The sequence below is a fragment of the Pelophylax lessonae genome, assembly GCF_965119305.1.
Source record: "Pelophylax lessonae genome assembly, chromosome: 2".
NCBI lineage: Eukaryota > Metazoa > Chordata > Amphibia > Anura > Ranidae > Pelophylax > Pelophylax lessonae.
The window spans coordinates 729,078,909-729,094,656 of NC_138769.1; the positions used below are offsets into that span (position 1 = coordinate 729,078,909).

The 15,748-nt window shown below is 46.8% G+C and overlaps 1 protein-coding gene across 1 annotated transcript in view; it reads right to left on the reverse strand.

The window, feature by feature from the left end:
* LOC309545657 (transient receptor potential cation channel subfamily M member 2-like) overlaps positions 1 to 14,106 on the reverse strand; it is a gene marked incomplete at both ends in the record, with an annotated part of 173,037 nt that extends 158,931 nt beyond the window's left edge. The window contains 5 exons of the mRNA XM_082244928.1: positions 2,393 to 2,553; positions 7,801 to 7,981; positions 8,157 to 8,322; positions 10,384 to 10,466; positions 13,939 to 14,106. Of these exons, the coding sequence (XP_082101054.1) occupies positions 2,393 to 2,553; positions 7,801 to 7,981; positions 8,157 to 8,322; positions 10,384 to 10,466; positions 13,939 to 14,106 (759 nt within the window). The remainder of the gene's footprint in view (positions 1 to 2,392; positions 2,554 to 7,800; positions 7,982 to 8,156; positions 8,323 to 10,383; positions 10,467 to 13,938) is intronic.
* Positions 14,107 to 15,748: the final 1,642 nt, after the last annotated feature.

A 15,748-nucleotide genomic window follows, 5' to 3' on the forward strand; every position in this document is an offset into this window, starting at 1 on the left:
CACTAGATATAAGCCCACTAGATAGCATCCCACTAGATATAACTGAGCACTAGATATAAGCCCACTAGATATAACTGAGCACTAGATAGCAGCCCACTAGATATAACTGAGCTTTAGATAGCAGCCCAATAGATATAAGTGAGCCCTAGATAGCAGCCCACTAGATATAACTGAGCACTAGATAGCAGCCCACTAGATATAACTGAGCCCTAGATAGCAGCCCACTAGATATAACTGAGCACTAGATAGCAGCCCATTAGATATAACTGAGCATTAGATAGCAGCCCATTAGATATAACTGAGCATTAGATAGCAGCCCACTAGATATAACTGAGCTTTAGATAGCAGCCCACTAGATATTGTATTAAAAGTCCACTGCCATAGGATGATCCAGTGTGCAGGATCTGCTTGAGATTGAATTTTATTGGACAATTAAAGCGGATTTCCGGTCAAATTTTTTTTTTTTTTTTTTTTTTTTAGCAAAAAATACCCCTAGAATAGTCAGGGCTAGTGCATTTACACAAAGATATCCTCTAAACTGTCCCCTGTTTAGTGTACATGCAGCATGAATTACTTACCTTGTGAAGTTCTTGCCCAGCGCAGCCATCTGCAGTGTGGGCAGCTGAAGCCGCACTGTCCCTCTTCCTGGATTTCACGAGTCCCAGAATGCTATACCCTCGTCACTTCCGGGGCAGGCGCGTCATCCCACAGCTGGCTCCGCATCATTGCGCATGCCCAGAAGCTCTTCTCCATCCATCGGCAGAGAATGACGTGACTGCACCGGAAGTGACGAGGGACACCGGTGCAGGCGCATTGACTCCTTGGATTGATGACACTCATCTCCCAAGAGTCAATGCAAAGCAGGAAATGACGTCGGCGGCCACGGCCGCATAAGGAGGAAATTATTTTTCATTAAAAATAAGGTAAGCGAACCAAAAAAAAAAAATATATATATATATCCAATTTGTTTTTAGAATGTGATAATGTTATGTATGATGGGAAGTTTAAAATGTGGCAGGAACTCCGCTTTAACCACTTGCCGACCGCCGCACGACTATCTACGGCGGCGGTCAGCCCCTCACAGGCAAAGTGACGTAGGTCTACGTCGCTCGCCTGTGAGGGTTTAGGGAGCGAGCGCGCGCCGCCTGAGGCGCGCTCCCGCTCCCGCGTGGTCACGGACCCCCCCGCGCGTGTGACCGGCGGACCCGATCGCCGCCGGCCACTCTGCGATCGGCGGGGGAGAGGGAGAAAGTCAGGCAGCTTGTGTAAACAAGCTGCCTGTCATTCTCCTCTCTGTATGAGAGATGATCACATGGATCTACTATGTAGATCCATTGATCACTCTGCATACAGTTGAAGCCACAGCCAATCACAGTTAGAATCACGCCCCTAGGGACACACACAGCCCCTCCCTCTCAAATAAAGTTAACCCCTTCACTACCAGTGTATTTTTACAGTAACAGTGCATATATATATAGCACTGATTACTGTAGAAATGTCACTGGTAACCCCAAAAGTGTCAAAAATGTCAGTCAAGGGTCCGATCTGTCCGCCGCAATGTCGCAGTACCGCAAAAAAAATCGCAGATCGCCGCCATTACGCGTTAAAAAAAAAAAACAACAAAAATGACAAAAATCTTTCCCTTTGTTAGTAAACGCAATAACTTTTGCGCAAACCAATCAAAATACGCTTTTTGCGATTTTTTTTACCAAACATAGGTAGCATAAAACAAATTGGCCGAAAATATTAAAAAATTTTGATTTTTACATTTTTTTTGGGGGAATTTCATATAAAAAAAGGGAAAAATATTGCTATTTTTGCAAAATTGACGCTCTTTTTTTGTTTATAGCGCGTGATCAAAAAATCGCACAGGTGATCAAATACCGCCAAAAGAAAGCTCTGTTTGTGGGAAAAAAAGGACGCCAAATTCGTTTAGGTACAGCGTCGCACGACAGCGCAATTGTCCGTTAAAGTCACGCAGTGCCGAATCGCAAAATACCCTCTGGTCGTTTAGCAGCCAAATCCTCCGGGGCTTAAGTGGTTAAGTTCTAAGCTGAACACTAGATAGCAGCCCACTAGATATAATTGTATTAAAAGTCCACTACCATAGGATGATCCAGTGTGCAGGATCTGCTAGAGATTGAATTTTATTGGAAAAATAAGTTCTAAGCTGAGTAACAGATACATGGCTTTCCAGTAAATTCCTAAATCTTGTGTCTTGTCTTCCATAAAGGAAAGTTAGACTTCACAACATTGCGGCACAACCTCAAGATTTTACCATCAGAAAGGCACTATCGTGTAACCATCAGCCTATGGTAATGGCAGCTAGTACGAAGTATTTCTATAAACGTAATGTTCTATAAGCTGTATAATATATATTTATACTTCTTACCGCCTCGCTGAGCAGTGATTTTCGGTTGTGGACGATGCCCCAGGTTGCAATGCCTATCAGGACAATCTCAGAGTCTTTTTCGCCTCCACTGAAATCTCGTACAGCCTCACCTACGTGCTTCATGACCCCGGCATGAGACCCTCCTGTGATGATCCAGGCCCCTGTATGGAACAAAATGTGTTGAGGTTGGCTATAGGGAAAAAAAAGACCTCCTAGCTCTTGGGTCATCCCTTCTCCGCACTGCCATCCTCAATGTCCACCCATATCATCGCTCACTTCCTAAAAGTGTTACTATTACTAAACCAACAACAGTAAAATCATTCTGTATATGCAGTAAAGCAAGCTTGTTTGGTATACGCACTGTGGGTTAATCCTTTGCATTGTGTTTAAAGGCTGTTTGATTCTGTCTCTCTGATCCTCCTCTTCTTTCACTGTCTCCAAAAAATAACTTGATATTTACAGAACCGGGGGACGGGCTGCACATGCTCAGTTTAGTGTGTATTGCTAGTAGGGATAGACCGATATGTATTTTTATGGGCCGATACCGATATTTTTGTCACAACGTATCGGTATCGGCCGATATTTTGAACATTTAAAGTTTTGAAAAATAAAGACAATTTTTGACACAAATCTGGTACTGAACATGTTAATTTTTGTTTAATGCTTAATGGCTGGCTTGCTGGCACCCTGTGGTGGGTGGGTGGCTGGCTGGCACCCTGTGGTGGGTGGCTGGCTGTCTGGCACCCTGTAGTGGGTGGCTAGCTTGCTGGCACCCTGTGGTGGATGGCTGGCTGGCTGGCTGAACATGTTAATTTTAGTTTAATGCTTAATGGCTGGCTGGCACCCTGTGGTGGGTGGGTGGCTGGCTGGCACCCTGTGGTGGGTGGGTGGCTGGCTAGCACTCTGTGGTGGGTGGCTGGCTGGCACCCTGTGGTGGGTGGGTGGCTGGCTGGCACCCTGTGGTGGGTGGCTGGCTGGCTAGCACTCTGTGGTGGGTGGCTGGCTGGCACCCTGTGGTGGGTGGGTGGCTGGCTGGCACCCTGTGGTGGGTGGCTGGCTGGCCCCCTTTTGTAGGTGGATGGCTGGCACAGGGGCTGTGGGTGGCTGGCTGGTACAGGGCCTGTGGGTGGCTGGCTCGCTGGTACAGTGCCTGTGGATGTGGGTGGCTGGCTGGCACCGGGCTGCTGTGGTTGGGTGTATGGCTGTGATACACTCCCACGAGACTAATCCCGACTCCAGACAAGGCTGTCCAAGGCGAGGGAGGCAGCCTAAGAAGGCAGTATGATGTCACAAAAATATCGGCAATATCGGCCAGTTCCAGGGCCGATACCGATATATATCGGGGAAAGTGCATATTAGCCCCCGATATTTATCGTCCTTGCCGATAATCGGTCTATCCCTAATTGCTAGAGAGTTTTTTTTTTTTCTTGGGAGAGTTCATGTGATCAGCACAGGGCCAATGAGCACTGTCCAGACATGTTCAGACAGAGTATCAGGGTAGAATAAAAACTCCTCCTACAAGCTTTACTAAAAACTGATACAAGTCACAAGACTGCTATACACTGCTGATGAGAAAAGGTATTTATCCATTTATATTTACTAAAATAATTGCATTTCCATGTCCTTTGTACTGTGGGAGACCAGATATAGTGAATGCAGGTTTTGAGTTTAGTAACACTTTAAATTATATGGCCAAAAGAATATGCACACTTTTTCAAATACAGTATCTCACAAAAGTGAGTACACCCCCCACATTTTTTGTAAATATTTTATTATTCCTTTTCATGTGACAACACTGAAGAAATGACACTTTGCTACAAAGTAGTGAGTGTACAGCTTGTATAACAGTGTACATTTGTGTTCCCCTCAAAATAACTCAACACGCAGCCATTAATCTCTAAACCTCTGGTAACAAAAGTGAGTACACTCCTAAGTGAAAGGTCCAAATTGGACCCAATTAGCCATTTTCCCTCCCAGGTGTCATGTGACTCGTTAGTGTTACAAGGTCTCAGGTGTGAATGGGGAGCAGGTTTGGTAATTGTGGTCTTATCGCTCTCACTCTCTCATACTGGTCACTGGAAGTTCAAGATGGCACCTCATGACAAAGAACTCTTTGAGGATCTGAAAAAAATTATATTTGCTCTACATAGAGATGGCCTAGGCTATAAGAAGATTGCCAAGACCCTGAAACTGAGCTGCAGCATGGTGGCCAAGACCATACGTTGTTTTAAAAGGACAGGTTCCACTCAGAACAGGCCTCGCCATGGTTGACCAAAGAAGTTGAGTGCACGTGCTCAGCGTCATATCCAGAGGTTGTCTTTGAGAAATAGATGTATGAGTGCTGCCAGCATTGTTACAGAGGTTAAAGGGGTGGGGGTCAGTCTGTCAGTGCTCAGACCATACGCCGCACACTGCATCAAATTGGTCTGCATGGCTGTTGTCCCAGAAGGAAGCCTCTTCTAAAGATGATGCACAAGAAATCAAGCAAACAGTTTGCTGAAGACAAGCTAACTAAGGACATGGATTAATGGAACCATGTCCTGTGGTCTGATGAGACCAAGATAAACCTATTTGGTTCAGTGGTGTTAAGCGTGTGTGGTGGCAGCCAGGTGAGGAGTACAAAGACAAGTGTGTCTTGCCTACAGTCAAGCATGGTGGTGGGAGGGTCATGGTCTGGGGCTGCATGAGTGCTGCCGGCACTGGGGAGCTACAGTTCATTGAGGGAACCATGAATGCCAACATGTCCTGTGATATACTGAAGCAGAGATGATCCCCTCCCTTTGGAGACTGAGCTTCAGGGCAGTATTCCAACATGATAACGACCCCAAACACACCTCTAAGACGACCCCTGCCTTGCTAAAGAAGCTGAGGGTAAAGGTGATGGACTGGCCAAGCATGTCTCCAGACCTAAACCCCATTGAGCATCTGTGGGACATCCTCAAATGGAAGGGGGAGCAGTGCAAGGTCTCTAACATCCAACAGATATAGTTTTTCTTTTTTTCTTTTTGTGAGGTGCAGGAACATCTTTGGTTTCTTAAAAACCCACCTTGCTTAGGCATGAATAGTATTATATGTATAGGCACTTCAAAAAACACACCACACAGGAAGAGTTACGCATTAAAAAAAATATATATATACATTGGTTTGAATGTAGCCCAGTTCTGTCTATCAGTGGTCCTCAACTCCGGTCCTCAGGACCCACTAACAGGCCATATTTTAAGTATTACCTTGGGGAGATGCAGACTAGAATATTGCAATCACTGAGCAGCAAATGAGATCACCTGTGATGTAATTTAGTTATCTTGCAAACCTGGCCTGTTAGTGGGCCCAGAGGACCGGAGTTGAGGACCACTGCTGTATATGACCCCAGCTTTACATTAACCTATGGGATGCCTTTGAGTGCTGGACATATTCATATGAATTGCAAAGGTGGAGAGTTTCTAAAAATGACACAATTGCTGTATATTGTAACAAGTCAGGATTACATAATAAAAAAAGAAACAGGCGAAGCGCCTCTAAGTGCAGTACATTTATTTAGATAGGAGGCACACAAGTTATGGCAACTCACATGATAGTGAATAAAAATAGGCTCAATCTGGAGTCAGTTGGTGAGCGTGCAGTCCAAAGCCCAATTCCGGGAGAGAGGAGAAGATGACCTTGCCGGTAGATGGAGGTGGAGGACAGGATAAGCAGGCTGCTGTCTTCCGGGACCGGCTGATTCCCTCGTAGTGGGCTGGAGCGCAGCGTCTGCCGCGTGATGTCAACTGGGTCAAAGGAGTACACGACGCGTTTCAGAGCATGCGCCAAGCTCGTAGGCAGCATGCGTGCTCTTTTTTCAAGATTTTTTTCAAGTGCTCCAGCCCGCTATGAGGGAATCAGCCGGTCCCGGAAGACAGCAGCCGGCTTATACTGTCCTCCACCTTCATCTACCGGCAAGGTCATCTTCTCCTCTCTCCCGGAATTGGGATTTGGACTGCACGCTCACCGACTGACTCCAGATTGAGCCCATTTTTATTCACTATCATGTGAGTTGCCATAACTTGTGTGCCTTTATCTAAATAAATGTACTGCACTTAGAGGCGCTTCGCCTGTTTCTTTTTTGCATTGTCCACAGAACAGTTCTTCCTGTGTGGTGTAGCCAGGGCCGGTGCTTCCACTAGGCAAACTAGGCAGCCGCCTAGGGCGCATTGCCACCTAGGGGCGCAGCCAGGAGTTGGCAATCTCTCTCCATCATGAATGATTATTGTGAGCTGAGGGGAGAGGTGGCGGTAGGGGAGGAAGAAGGGACAGAGAAAGATGCCAGGTGTCTTGGGCAGTGGCGTAACTATCAGGCCCTGGCTTTCCACTACTGTTGGAGGGGCCCCAAGAGGTAGGAATGGAGCCCACCAGAGTGCTGCCTGCATGATGATCCTCTTCAGCTGGAGCTGAACGGCCTTAACCCCAGGCAGGAAGTGACTCTCTGCACTGAGCTGGTCCCTGGGTGTTACATGGAGCATCCCTGGTATGAAAGGGAATCGGGGTCACCAGGTGTGCCATGGGGAATTAGAGTCACCAAGTGTGACATGGAGGATAGGGGTCACCGGGTGTGCCATGAGGAATTGGGGTCCCTGGGTGTGCCATGGGGGATTGGGGTCCCCAAGTGGGACACGGAGGAACATCGGGGTCCCCAGGTGTGACATGGAGGAACATCAGGGTCCCCAACTGTGACATGGAAAAACATGAGGGTCTGACATAGAGGAACATTGGGGTCACTGAGTATGACAGCATGACATTGAGGAACACGGGGGTCCCTGGGTGTGACATGGAGGAACATCAGGGTCAGTGGGTATGACAGCATGACATGGAGGAATATTGGGGTCCAAGGGTGTGACATGGAAAAACATCAAAGTCCCTGGGTGTGACACGGAGGGACATTAGGATCCCCGGGTGTGACATGGAGGAACATGGGGGGTCATTGGGTATGAAAGCATAACATGGAGCAACCATCAGATCAGGGTCACTGGGTATGACATAGAGGAGTATTTAACCCCTTCCCCTTTTTTTGGGGGGGGCGCAAGTAGCTGGTCTTGCTTAGGGCGTAAAATAGTCTAGCACCGGCCCTGGGTGTAGCTGGCCCTTTGTTTGCAGATCAAGACTCATCCTTCAGTCCTATTACCTCCAGTGTTCCCTCACCTTAAGGACTTTACATACCACTTTGCTATGCCATTTAGGTAACCTGCATTTATTCCTTTTCTCTAGTATTGTTATTTTGTCATACCCTCACATCAGACCAGAGAGCCAGCTAATCATCTCTTCTCCTTTACATAATAGTCACTGCAAATCATGATTATAAAGTGTTTCTGCCAAGCATTAAAAGTGAGGACAGAAGAAACACAAGGATGATGTGCTCATTGTAGAAGCCCCGTTACCTGTGCTTTGTGCAGCCTTCACTAGGCCCCGACTAAACTGGGTCTTCAGCCTTGGACTGATGTTGAAGTTTTTGGCTCCACCGGTCACAGATATGAGGAGACTTGGTACACGAAGCTCCCACTGCTCCGTCATCAGTTCAAACAATTTTCTGGGGCGAGTGTCGGAGGATGCTCGCACATACTGTTGAGAAACAGAGTCTATAGTAACTTATACAGCAAGATGTGCAAACCCAACCATTAATCTGATGGAATGGGGTCAATGGCAGTTTAGTCTCCTACTGCATACAGTAATGTGCTTCACCATCCAACAAGCTTTCAGCTCTACAGTAAAGATTAATTCAGAATTTTTCATGTACCTTGGCCCAGGTCCTGGTGGTGCCTGTAAATGTCATGTCCCCATGGGAATCACTTGGGAATTCTTTGACATGCTTGTGAGGATCCCACTTAGTTTCAGGAGGTACAGTAGAACTTGAAGTGTCATGGAAATGTAATTCTCTGGTGTAACCACAGCCACAGGTCTCCCTGAGTGAGGAAAAGAGAATCTATAAAATATTCCCAGCATAGTATGATTGCTGTATTGAAATGGTCAAACCGAACCCAGCACTGAAGACCTATTCCACCACACAAAACAAACTATGAATGCATAGGATCCTATAGACACATTTGTGACATGATGCTTAGACCACATCAGAAGAAATACATTCGTTTTGTGGAGACTGGAAGGACTTTGATGTTAAAACTAAGAATTGAAAGGGACAAAACATTGGTGACATAGCATAGTAGATCAGGTAATTTGTAGTGATGAAACTTTAAAGAACAGGCCTGCCGTTGTGTGCAATTAAACCACTTACCGCAAAGTGACGTAGGGGTACGTCGGCAAATTTTGCGGTGTTATACCGGGGTGATGCCTCTAACTAGAGGCATTATCCCGATACTGTGGTTTAGAGCCAACGGTCGGCTTTCCGTCGGTAACGACCGATGCAGCTCGGGAGTCGCTCGATCATTACCCGGGTGAGCGGGAGGGGACGTCCGCCGGCTGGATGGAGTCCCGATCTAAGCCGGAAGCGGAAGCGTCCCCCCCCCCTCCCGCCTCCTTCCGTGACTTTGCCCGGGCCTCCCATCCCACGGGAGACCCGAGAACCCAGCCGGCGCATCCGCCGGCTGGATGGAGTCCCGATCTAAGCCGAAAGCAGAATTGATCGGGTCTCCGATGACGTAACCCGGAGGCGGCGTCCATGACGTCACTTCTGGGTTACTCTGCTGCAAAAGGCGGCAGATTTAAAAAACGGCTGTATGCAAAAATGCTGTTTTCGGCGTTTTGCATACATGAAAGTGTAGTGGAGGGGTCTAGGGTCTTAAAGCGGAGTTCCAGCCATTTGACTCACCTGTCCAACGGTCCAGCGATGCAGCCACCCGAAGCCTCGATCCTCTCCCTCGGCGCCGGCATCACTGCTGTGGGCACCCGGCTGTTACAGTTTGCGGCTTCACAGCCGGGTACCCACTGCGCATGCGCGAGTCGCGCTGCGCGCCGTGATTGGCCCGCAATCTTCTGGGACCTCTGACGTGTCCCAGAAGATTGCAGGGAGGGAGGGGGAGAGGAGAACTTCTGCTCAGGGCGCCGCGGCGCTCCGAGCGGAAGTGGGAGCGGGTACCTGTCAAAACTAGGTACCCGCTCCCCCCCAAAAAAAATGACATGCCAAATGTGGCATGTCAGGGGGGTAGGAACACCTAAAGTGGAAGTTCCACTTTTGGGTGGAACTCCGCTTTAATAAAGAGTACCTGTCACTGCATATTGGTGTCACAAGGGATGTTTACATTGCTTTTGACAGCAATAAAAGTGATCAGATTTTTATTTATTTTTTTTTTAAAACTGTAATACAGTTAAAATAAACACTAAAATAAATAGGAAAAAAAATAAAAATAAATTTTAGCCGCCCCCGTCACCGTTAGCTCGCGCACAAAAGACAACGTATACGGAAGTCGAGCCGCAAACTAAATCGCTGTTCCAACCACACATGTGGTATCGCCGTGATCACCAGAGCTGAGCAATAATTAAAAAAAAAGAGCTACACTCTAACTCTAAACTGGTAACCGTTAAAAAAATTTAAAGCGTCGCCTATTGAGATTTCTATTGACCGTAGTTTGTCGACATTCCACGGGTGTGCGCAATTTTAAACCGTAACATGTTGGGTATCTATTTACTCGGCTTGACATCATCTTTCACAATATACAAAAAAAATGGGCTAACCTCACTGTTTAGTATTTTTTAAATGCAGTGAAATGTGATTTTTTGTAATTTTCCCAAAAAAACGGCGTTTTAAATTAAAATTTAAATACCGCGTGACAAAAAATATTGCAATGACCGCCATTTTATTCTCCAGAGTCTTTGCTAAATAAATATATATAATGTTTGGAGGTTCTAAGTAGTTTTCTAGGAAAAAATACTGGTTTTAACTTGTGAACAAAAAGTGTCCGAAATAGGGCTGGGGCTTAAGTGATTAAACACTGATTGATATCTTTTATCACTTCCAGCCAAAATGTTCCGAGAATCCTAAAGAAATCTGCTACAGATGATGTACTTACCCACTGCTAGACTCTTGTGGGATGAAAACAATACACTCTTTTTTCTTAATATTTTTTGAAACCCAGGAATTAAGGTCACCAATCTGTAAATGAATGATAGCAAATTTTGAGGGCAACAAAGATTGTCTAAAAAGAATAGAGACTACTGTATTAATAATCTCAGAATTCTGACTTTTAATCTCAGAATTCTGACTTTCAAAGTCAGAATTCTGACTTTTAAACTCAGAATTCTGACTTTTAATCTCAGAATTCTGACTTTCAAACTCAGAATTCTATAAAAAAAAAATTACAAACCCAAATTTTTTTTTATGATGGCCCCAGGGCTCTTCCATAAAAAAGAAACAAAAGCTTTACAGAAAAAACAAACAAACTCATAATGGACAGAGCAGAGGAGACACAAAAATTCAAGAGAGGACCAAAGGAGATCGAGAAGGATCAGAAAGGAGACTATGAGAAAGATGAGGGCCAAAATAGAAAAGAGTCATGTTTGTAACTGTAAGCCTTGCAATGTCTCATGGGGCTTGTAGTTCTGCAACAGCTGGATTGCCACAGGTTGAGCACCCATGCTATGCACTGTCACTGTAGTAATGACACTGGCTGGGAAGGGGTTAAAATCTAGGGGTGATCTAGGGGCGATCAAGGTGTTAAATGCATGCCTAACTATGTGTAATGTCTGTAAAGTATGCTGTTTTTACTAACATATCTCTCAGTTTCTCATACCTGCTTTGCAGGGATGGGAAAGTGACATATCCCGCGCAGCCAATCAGCTGGTCCCAGCCGCAACTTGCTGACGGGTTCCTGGTGTGTACAATCACAGCGGATGCCAGGTGGGAAGCGCGATGCACCAGTATGTTGCTTTGCCTACAGCACCCTCTCACCACAGTAGATTGGGGGTCAGTGGAAATACAGACACCAATAAAAAAAAATGGCAGAGGCTGCAATACCTTCCTGCCAGGAACAGATTAAAGCATCATAGGCCTGGTGCTGAGGATGTTGGTGGGCCTTGATTAAAATGAAAATGCAAACATTTTTTTGTTAAAACAAGTTACATTTAATAGAGGGGGGTGAGAGAGGGGATGTGAGAGAGCGAGAAAGAGGGGGGTGAGAGAGAGGGAGAGAGAGATAGAGGGGAGTGATAGAGAGAGGGGGTGAGGGAGAGAAAAAAGGGGGTGAGAGAAAGGAGAAAGAGGGGGTGGGAGAGAGAAAAAGAGGGGGTGAGGGAAAGAGGGGGTAGGAGAGAGAAAAGGGGCGAAAGAGTGAGAGAAAGAGGGGAGTTAGAAAAAGATAGAGATGGGGATGAGAGAAAGAGAGAAAGGGGAGGATGAGAGAGTGAGAGAAAGAGGGGAGTTGGAAAAAGATAGAGATGGGGTTGAGAGAAAGAGAGAAAGAGGAGGATGAGAGAGAGAGAGAAAAGGGGTGAGAGAGAGAGAAAGAGGAGGTTGAGAAAGAGAGGGGTAAAGGAGAGACAGAGGGCTGAGAGAGAGATAAAAAGGGGTGAGACAGAGAAAGAGGGGGGAATGAGAGAGAAAGAGGGGAGGTGGGAGAGAGGGGGAGGGTGAAGGAGGGGGGTGAGGGAAAGAGGGGAGTTAGAAAAAGAGGGGAGTTAGAAAAAGATAGAGATGGGGATGAGAGAAAGAGAGAAAGAGGAGGATGAGAGAGAGAAAGAGGAGGATGAGAGAGTGAGAGAAAGAGGGGAGTTGGGAAAAGATAGAGATGGGGATGAGAGAAAGAGGAGGATGAGAGAGAGAGAGAAAAGGAGCGAGAGAGTGAGAGAAAGAGGGGAGTTGGAAAAAGATAGAGATGGGGTTGAGAGAAAGAGAGAAAGAGGAGGATGAGAGAGAGAGAGAAAAGGGGTGAGAGAGAGAGAAAGAGGAGGGTGAGAAAGAGAGGGGTAAAGGAGAGACAGAGGGCTGAGAGAGAGAGATAAAAAGGGGTGAGACAGAGAAAGAGGGGGGAATGAGAGAGAAAGAGGGCGATGAGAGAGAGAGAGAGAGAGATAAAGAGGGGGTGAGGCAGAGAAAGAGGGGTGAATGAGAGAGAAAGAGGGGGGTGGGAGAGAGGGGGAGGGTGAAGGAGGGGGGTGAGGGAAAGAGGGGGTGAGAGAGAGGGGGGCAAGAGAATGAAAGGGGAGGGTGAAAGAGAGAGGGGATGAGAGAAAAAGAGAAAGGGGGTGGGGTGAGGGAGAGAGGGGGTGAGAGAATGAAAGGGGGGGGTGAAAGAGAGAGGGGATGAGAGAAAAAGAGAAAGGGGGTGGGGTGAGGGAGAGAGGGGGTGAGAGAATGAAAGGGGGGGGTGAAAGAGAGAGGGGGTGAGAGAGAGACAAAGAGCAAGGGGGTGAGGGAGAGAGGGGGTGAGAGAGAAAGAGAGGGGGTGAGAGAGAGGGGAAGGGTGAAGGAGGGGAGTGAGAGAGAGGGGGAGGGGGCGAGAGAAAGAGGGGGAGCGGTGGTCAGTATGTCTTCTATTGTGAGACTCTTTTGATAGATGGCCAGTCTGCCCTGCGCACCATCACCTATCACCTCACTACTCAGCACATCCCCAACCACACAGCACACCTAGTGGTGGAGAGGGTGCAGCCCAACACTCCGGTCTGGTCTCTCTCTTGCTAGTCAGAGATAGGAGGCTGCAAAGTACAATCCCCACCCATATTCTCTCCCAGGTGGAACTCGGGCTACTAGGGGGTTTGCCAGCTACAATGAAAGTGGGGGAGGCAGAGCTGGGCATTGGGGGGACAAGCATGGCCTGATTGAGCAAATAGAGCAAATGTCTGACACCTGATTAGCACCTAACTTCCTCCCCATTAGAGCCTAATTTCTCCCTACATCGCCGTATTCTGCGTCACTCACTGTAGCTGACAAACCCAGCCCACCACCTCTAGAACTAGATCACCTGCCCAGGACTAAGTGAATCAGGAAGCGGCAAGGAATCTCCACCCATATTCAATTCTAAGTGCAGTGCTCCAGGTTCTAGAGGTGATGGGCAGGGTTTTTCAGCTATAGTGAGAGGGAGAAAAGTGAGACGGGGCACTAGAGTCACAATTTAGGTGCTGATAGGGCACAAGGCAGGCACTAATGGGCACACAGAGAGAGCATATTAGGAGTTAATATGGCGCAGGCTATGAGCCATTTTAGCCCAATGCAGTCACAGTTTTGCCTCTGGTAACCCCACTTCCCCACTCACCTGTAGGAGACACAATATGGGTGGCCGTTCTGCCCTGCAGCTTCCCGATTCCTAATGGGGTGCCGGGCGAGTACAAGTTAGGTGCTGATGGGTGTGAGTATAGTGCGGGTTAGGGGAAAAAGAGGAAACGTATCAAGTGGCTATTAAAACCCCCATAGAGCTGGGCGGTTGGGCCTATATAAAGATAGGCGCCTGGAGCCGCAGCTCCAATAGCCCCTACGTTAATCCATCCCTGCTCCCTACTCCATGAAAAAAGAAATACACATTTTTGACTAGAGATGGGTTTTAATTATGAGTAGTTCTTCATTTCATAGTCTTTAGGTTAGATGTTTGCTAAATACTGTATATTCCTTGTATTTTTATCATGATGTATCAAACCTTGGCTCCATCCAGGACAAGTGGGGTCGTTTTCTTCTTTTTCTTGGCATCAGCAGTAATGGGTCGGTACGGGGTACGTAAATTGGCATGTTGTACGTTGGCATGGAGGTAATGCTGTATGCCATCCACTTGATCCTCTCCAATGGCTTTACTTTTTGTATTCCCCATTGTATGTGTTTCTATGATTCCCAACTAGGCATGTCATCCTGAGAGAAAACAGATGAGAGAGTTAGAGGCACCGTGATGGGCAAAACAGCAACAGAGGCTAAAATAAAGACTCCATCCCTTGGGGTGAAGGTATAGTTTTCAATTATTCTTTTATAAAGTCCCTTCATACATAAGTTACTGTGACAGTGTAGAGCAGGGGTCTTCAAACTACGGCCCTCCAGCTGTTCAGGAACTACAATTCCCATCATGCTTAGTCATGTCTGTAAATCTCAGAGTTTTACAATGCCACATGGGATGTGTATTAATGGGCACTGATAGGCTGCACTGATGGGCACTGATAGGCTGCATCAATGGGCACTGATGAGGCTGCACTTTTGGCCACTGATGAGACGTCATTGATGAGCACTGATAGGCTGCAATGATGGGCACTGATAGGCTGCACTGATGGGCTCTAATGAGGCTGAACTAGTAGGCATTGGTGAGACAGCACTGATGAGTTGGCACTGATGGCCACTGATGAGACAGCAATGATAGGCACCGATAAGCTGCACTGATGGGCACTAATGGATACTGATGAAGAGCCACTGTTAAGGTGACACTGATGCACACTGATAAGAGGCACTGATATTCTGCACTGATGGGCACTGATATGCTGGGAGGCACTGATATGCTGCACTAATGGGTACTGATATGCTGCACTGATGGGCACTGATATGCGCACTGATATGTTGCATTAATGGACACTTATGGTGTTGCACTGGTAATCAGTGCCCAGGTAATTACCTGATCAGTGATGCGCTGAGTCTGAGGGACTAGTTCACCACCTATTGGCACGCTGCACGCTAATAATGGGAGGACATCATCACAGAACACTGATGGTACTGATGGGGCTACACTGATAATCAGGGCACCGATGAGCAGTGCCCTGATTATCAGTGTAAATGTCCCCTGTCACAGGAAAGCCAGTTATTGTCTGTCCGTTACTCAGACAGTGACAATGCTAAGGAAAGGAAATGCCAATAACTGGCATTTGGTTACATGTGATTAGCTGTGATTGGATACAGCTGATCACATGGTAAAGCGCAAACGTCATTGGCTCTTTACCTTGATCTGTGATTTGCTGTGTCCAAGGGACACAGTTCACCACTGCATGCCAAGAATGTGAGGACATCATCCCAGAACAAGAGTGGTCGCGCCCAGACATCATTTTACAATAGGCCGGGCAAGAACCGGTTAAGGTATAGGTGTCCATCCTGCAGCCCTCCAGCTATTGTAGAACTAAAAGTCCCATGATGCATTGCAAGGCACTTTCCATGAGACATTGCAAGGCTGACAATTGCAAGTATGACTCCCAAAGGCAGAGGCATGATGGAACTTGCAGTTCTGCAACAGCTGGAGGGCCACAGTTTGGACACCCATGGGTTAAGGTAACAATACAATCAAAATGCATCAAAAGAGAATGTCTTATACATAGTCTGATCAAGTATCTTCACAGCTCTCTATATATATATATACAATGCAAGCAGTGAAGAAACCAAACGTTCATATCCCAACAGGGATTTAGTGATGCGTACATCCATATCCAAACAAATTTCTTAATAAGGAGTAAAATACAATTAAGTTCTCAGTACAGAAAGATAGA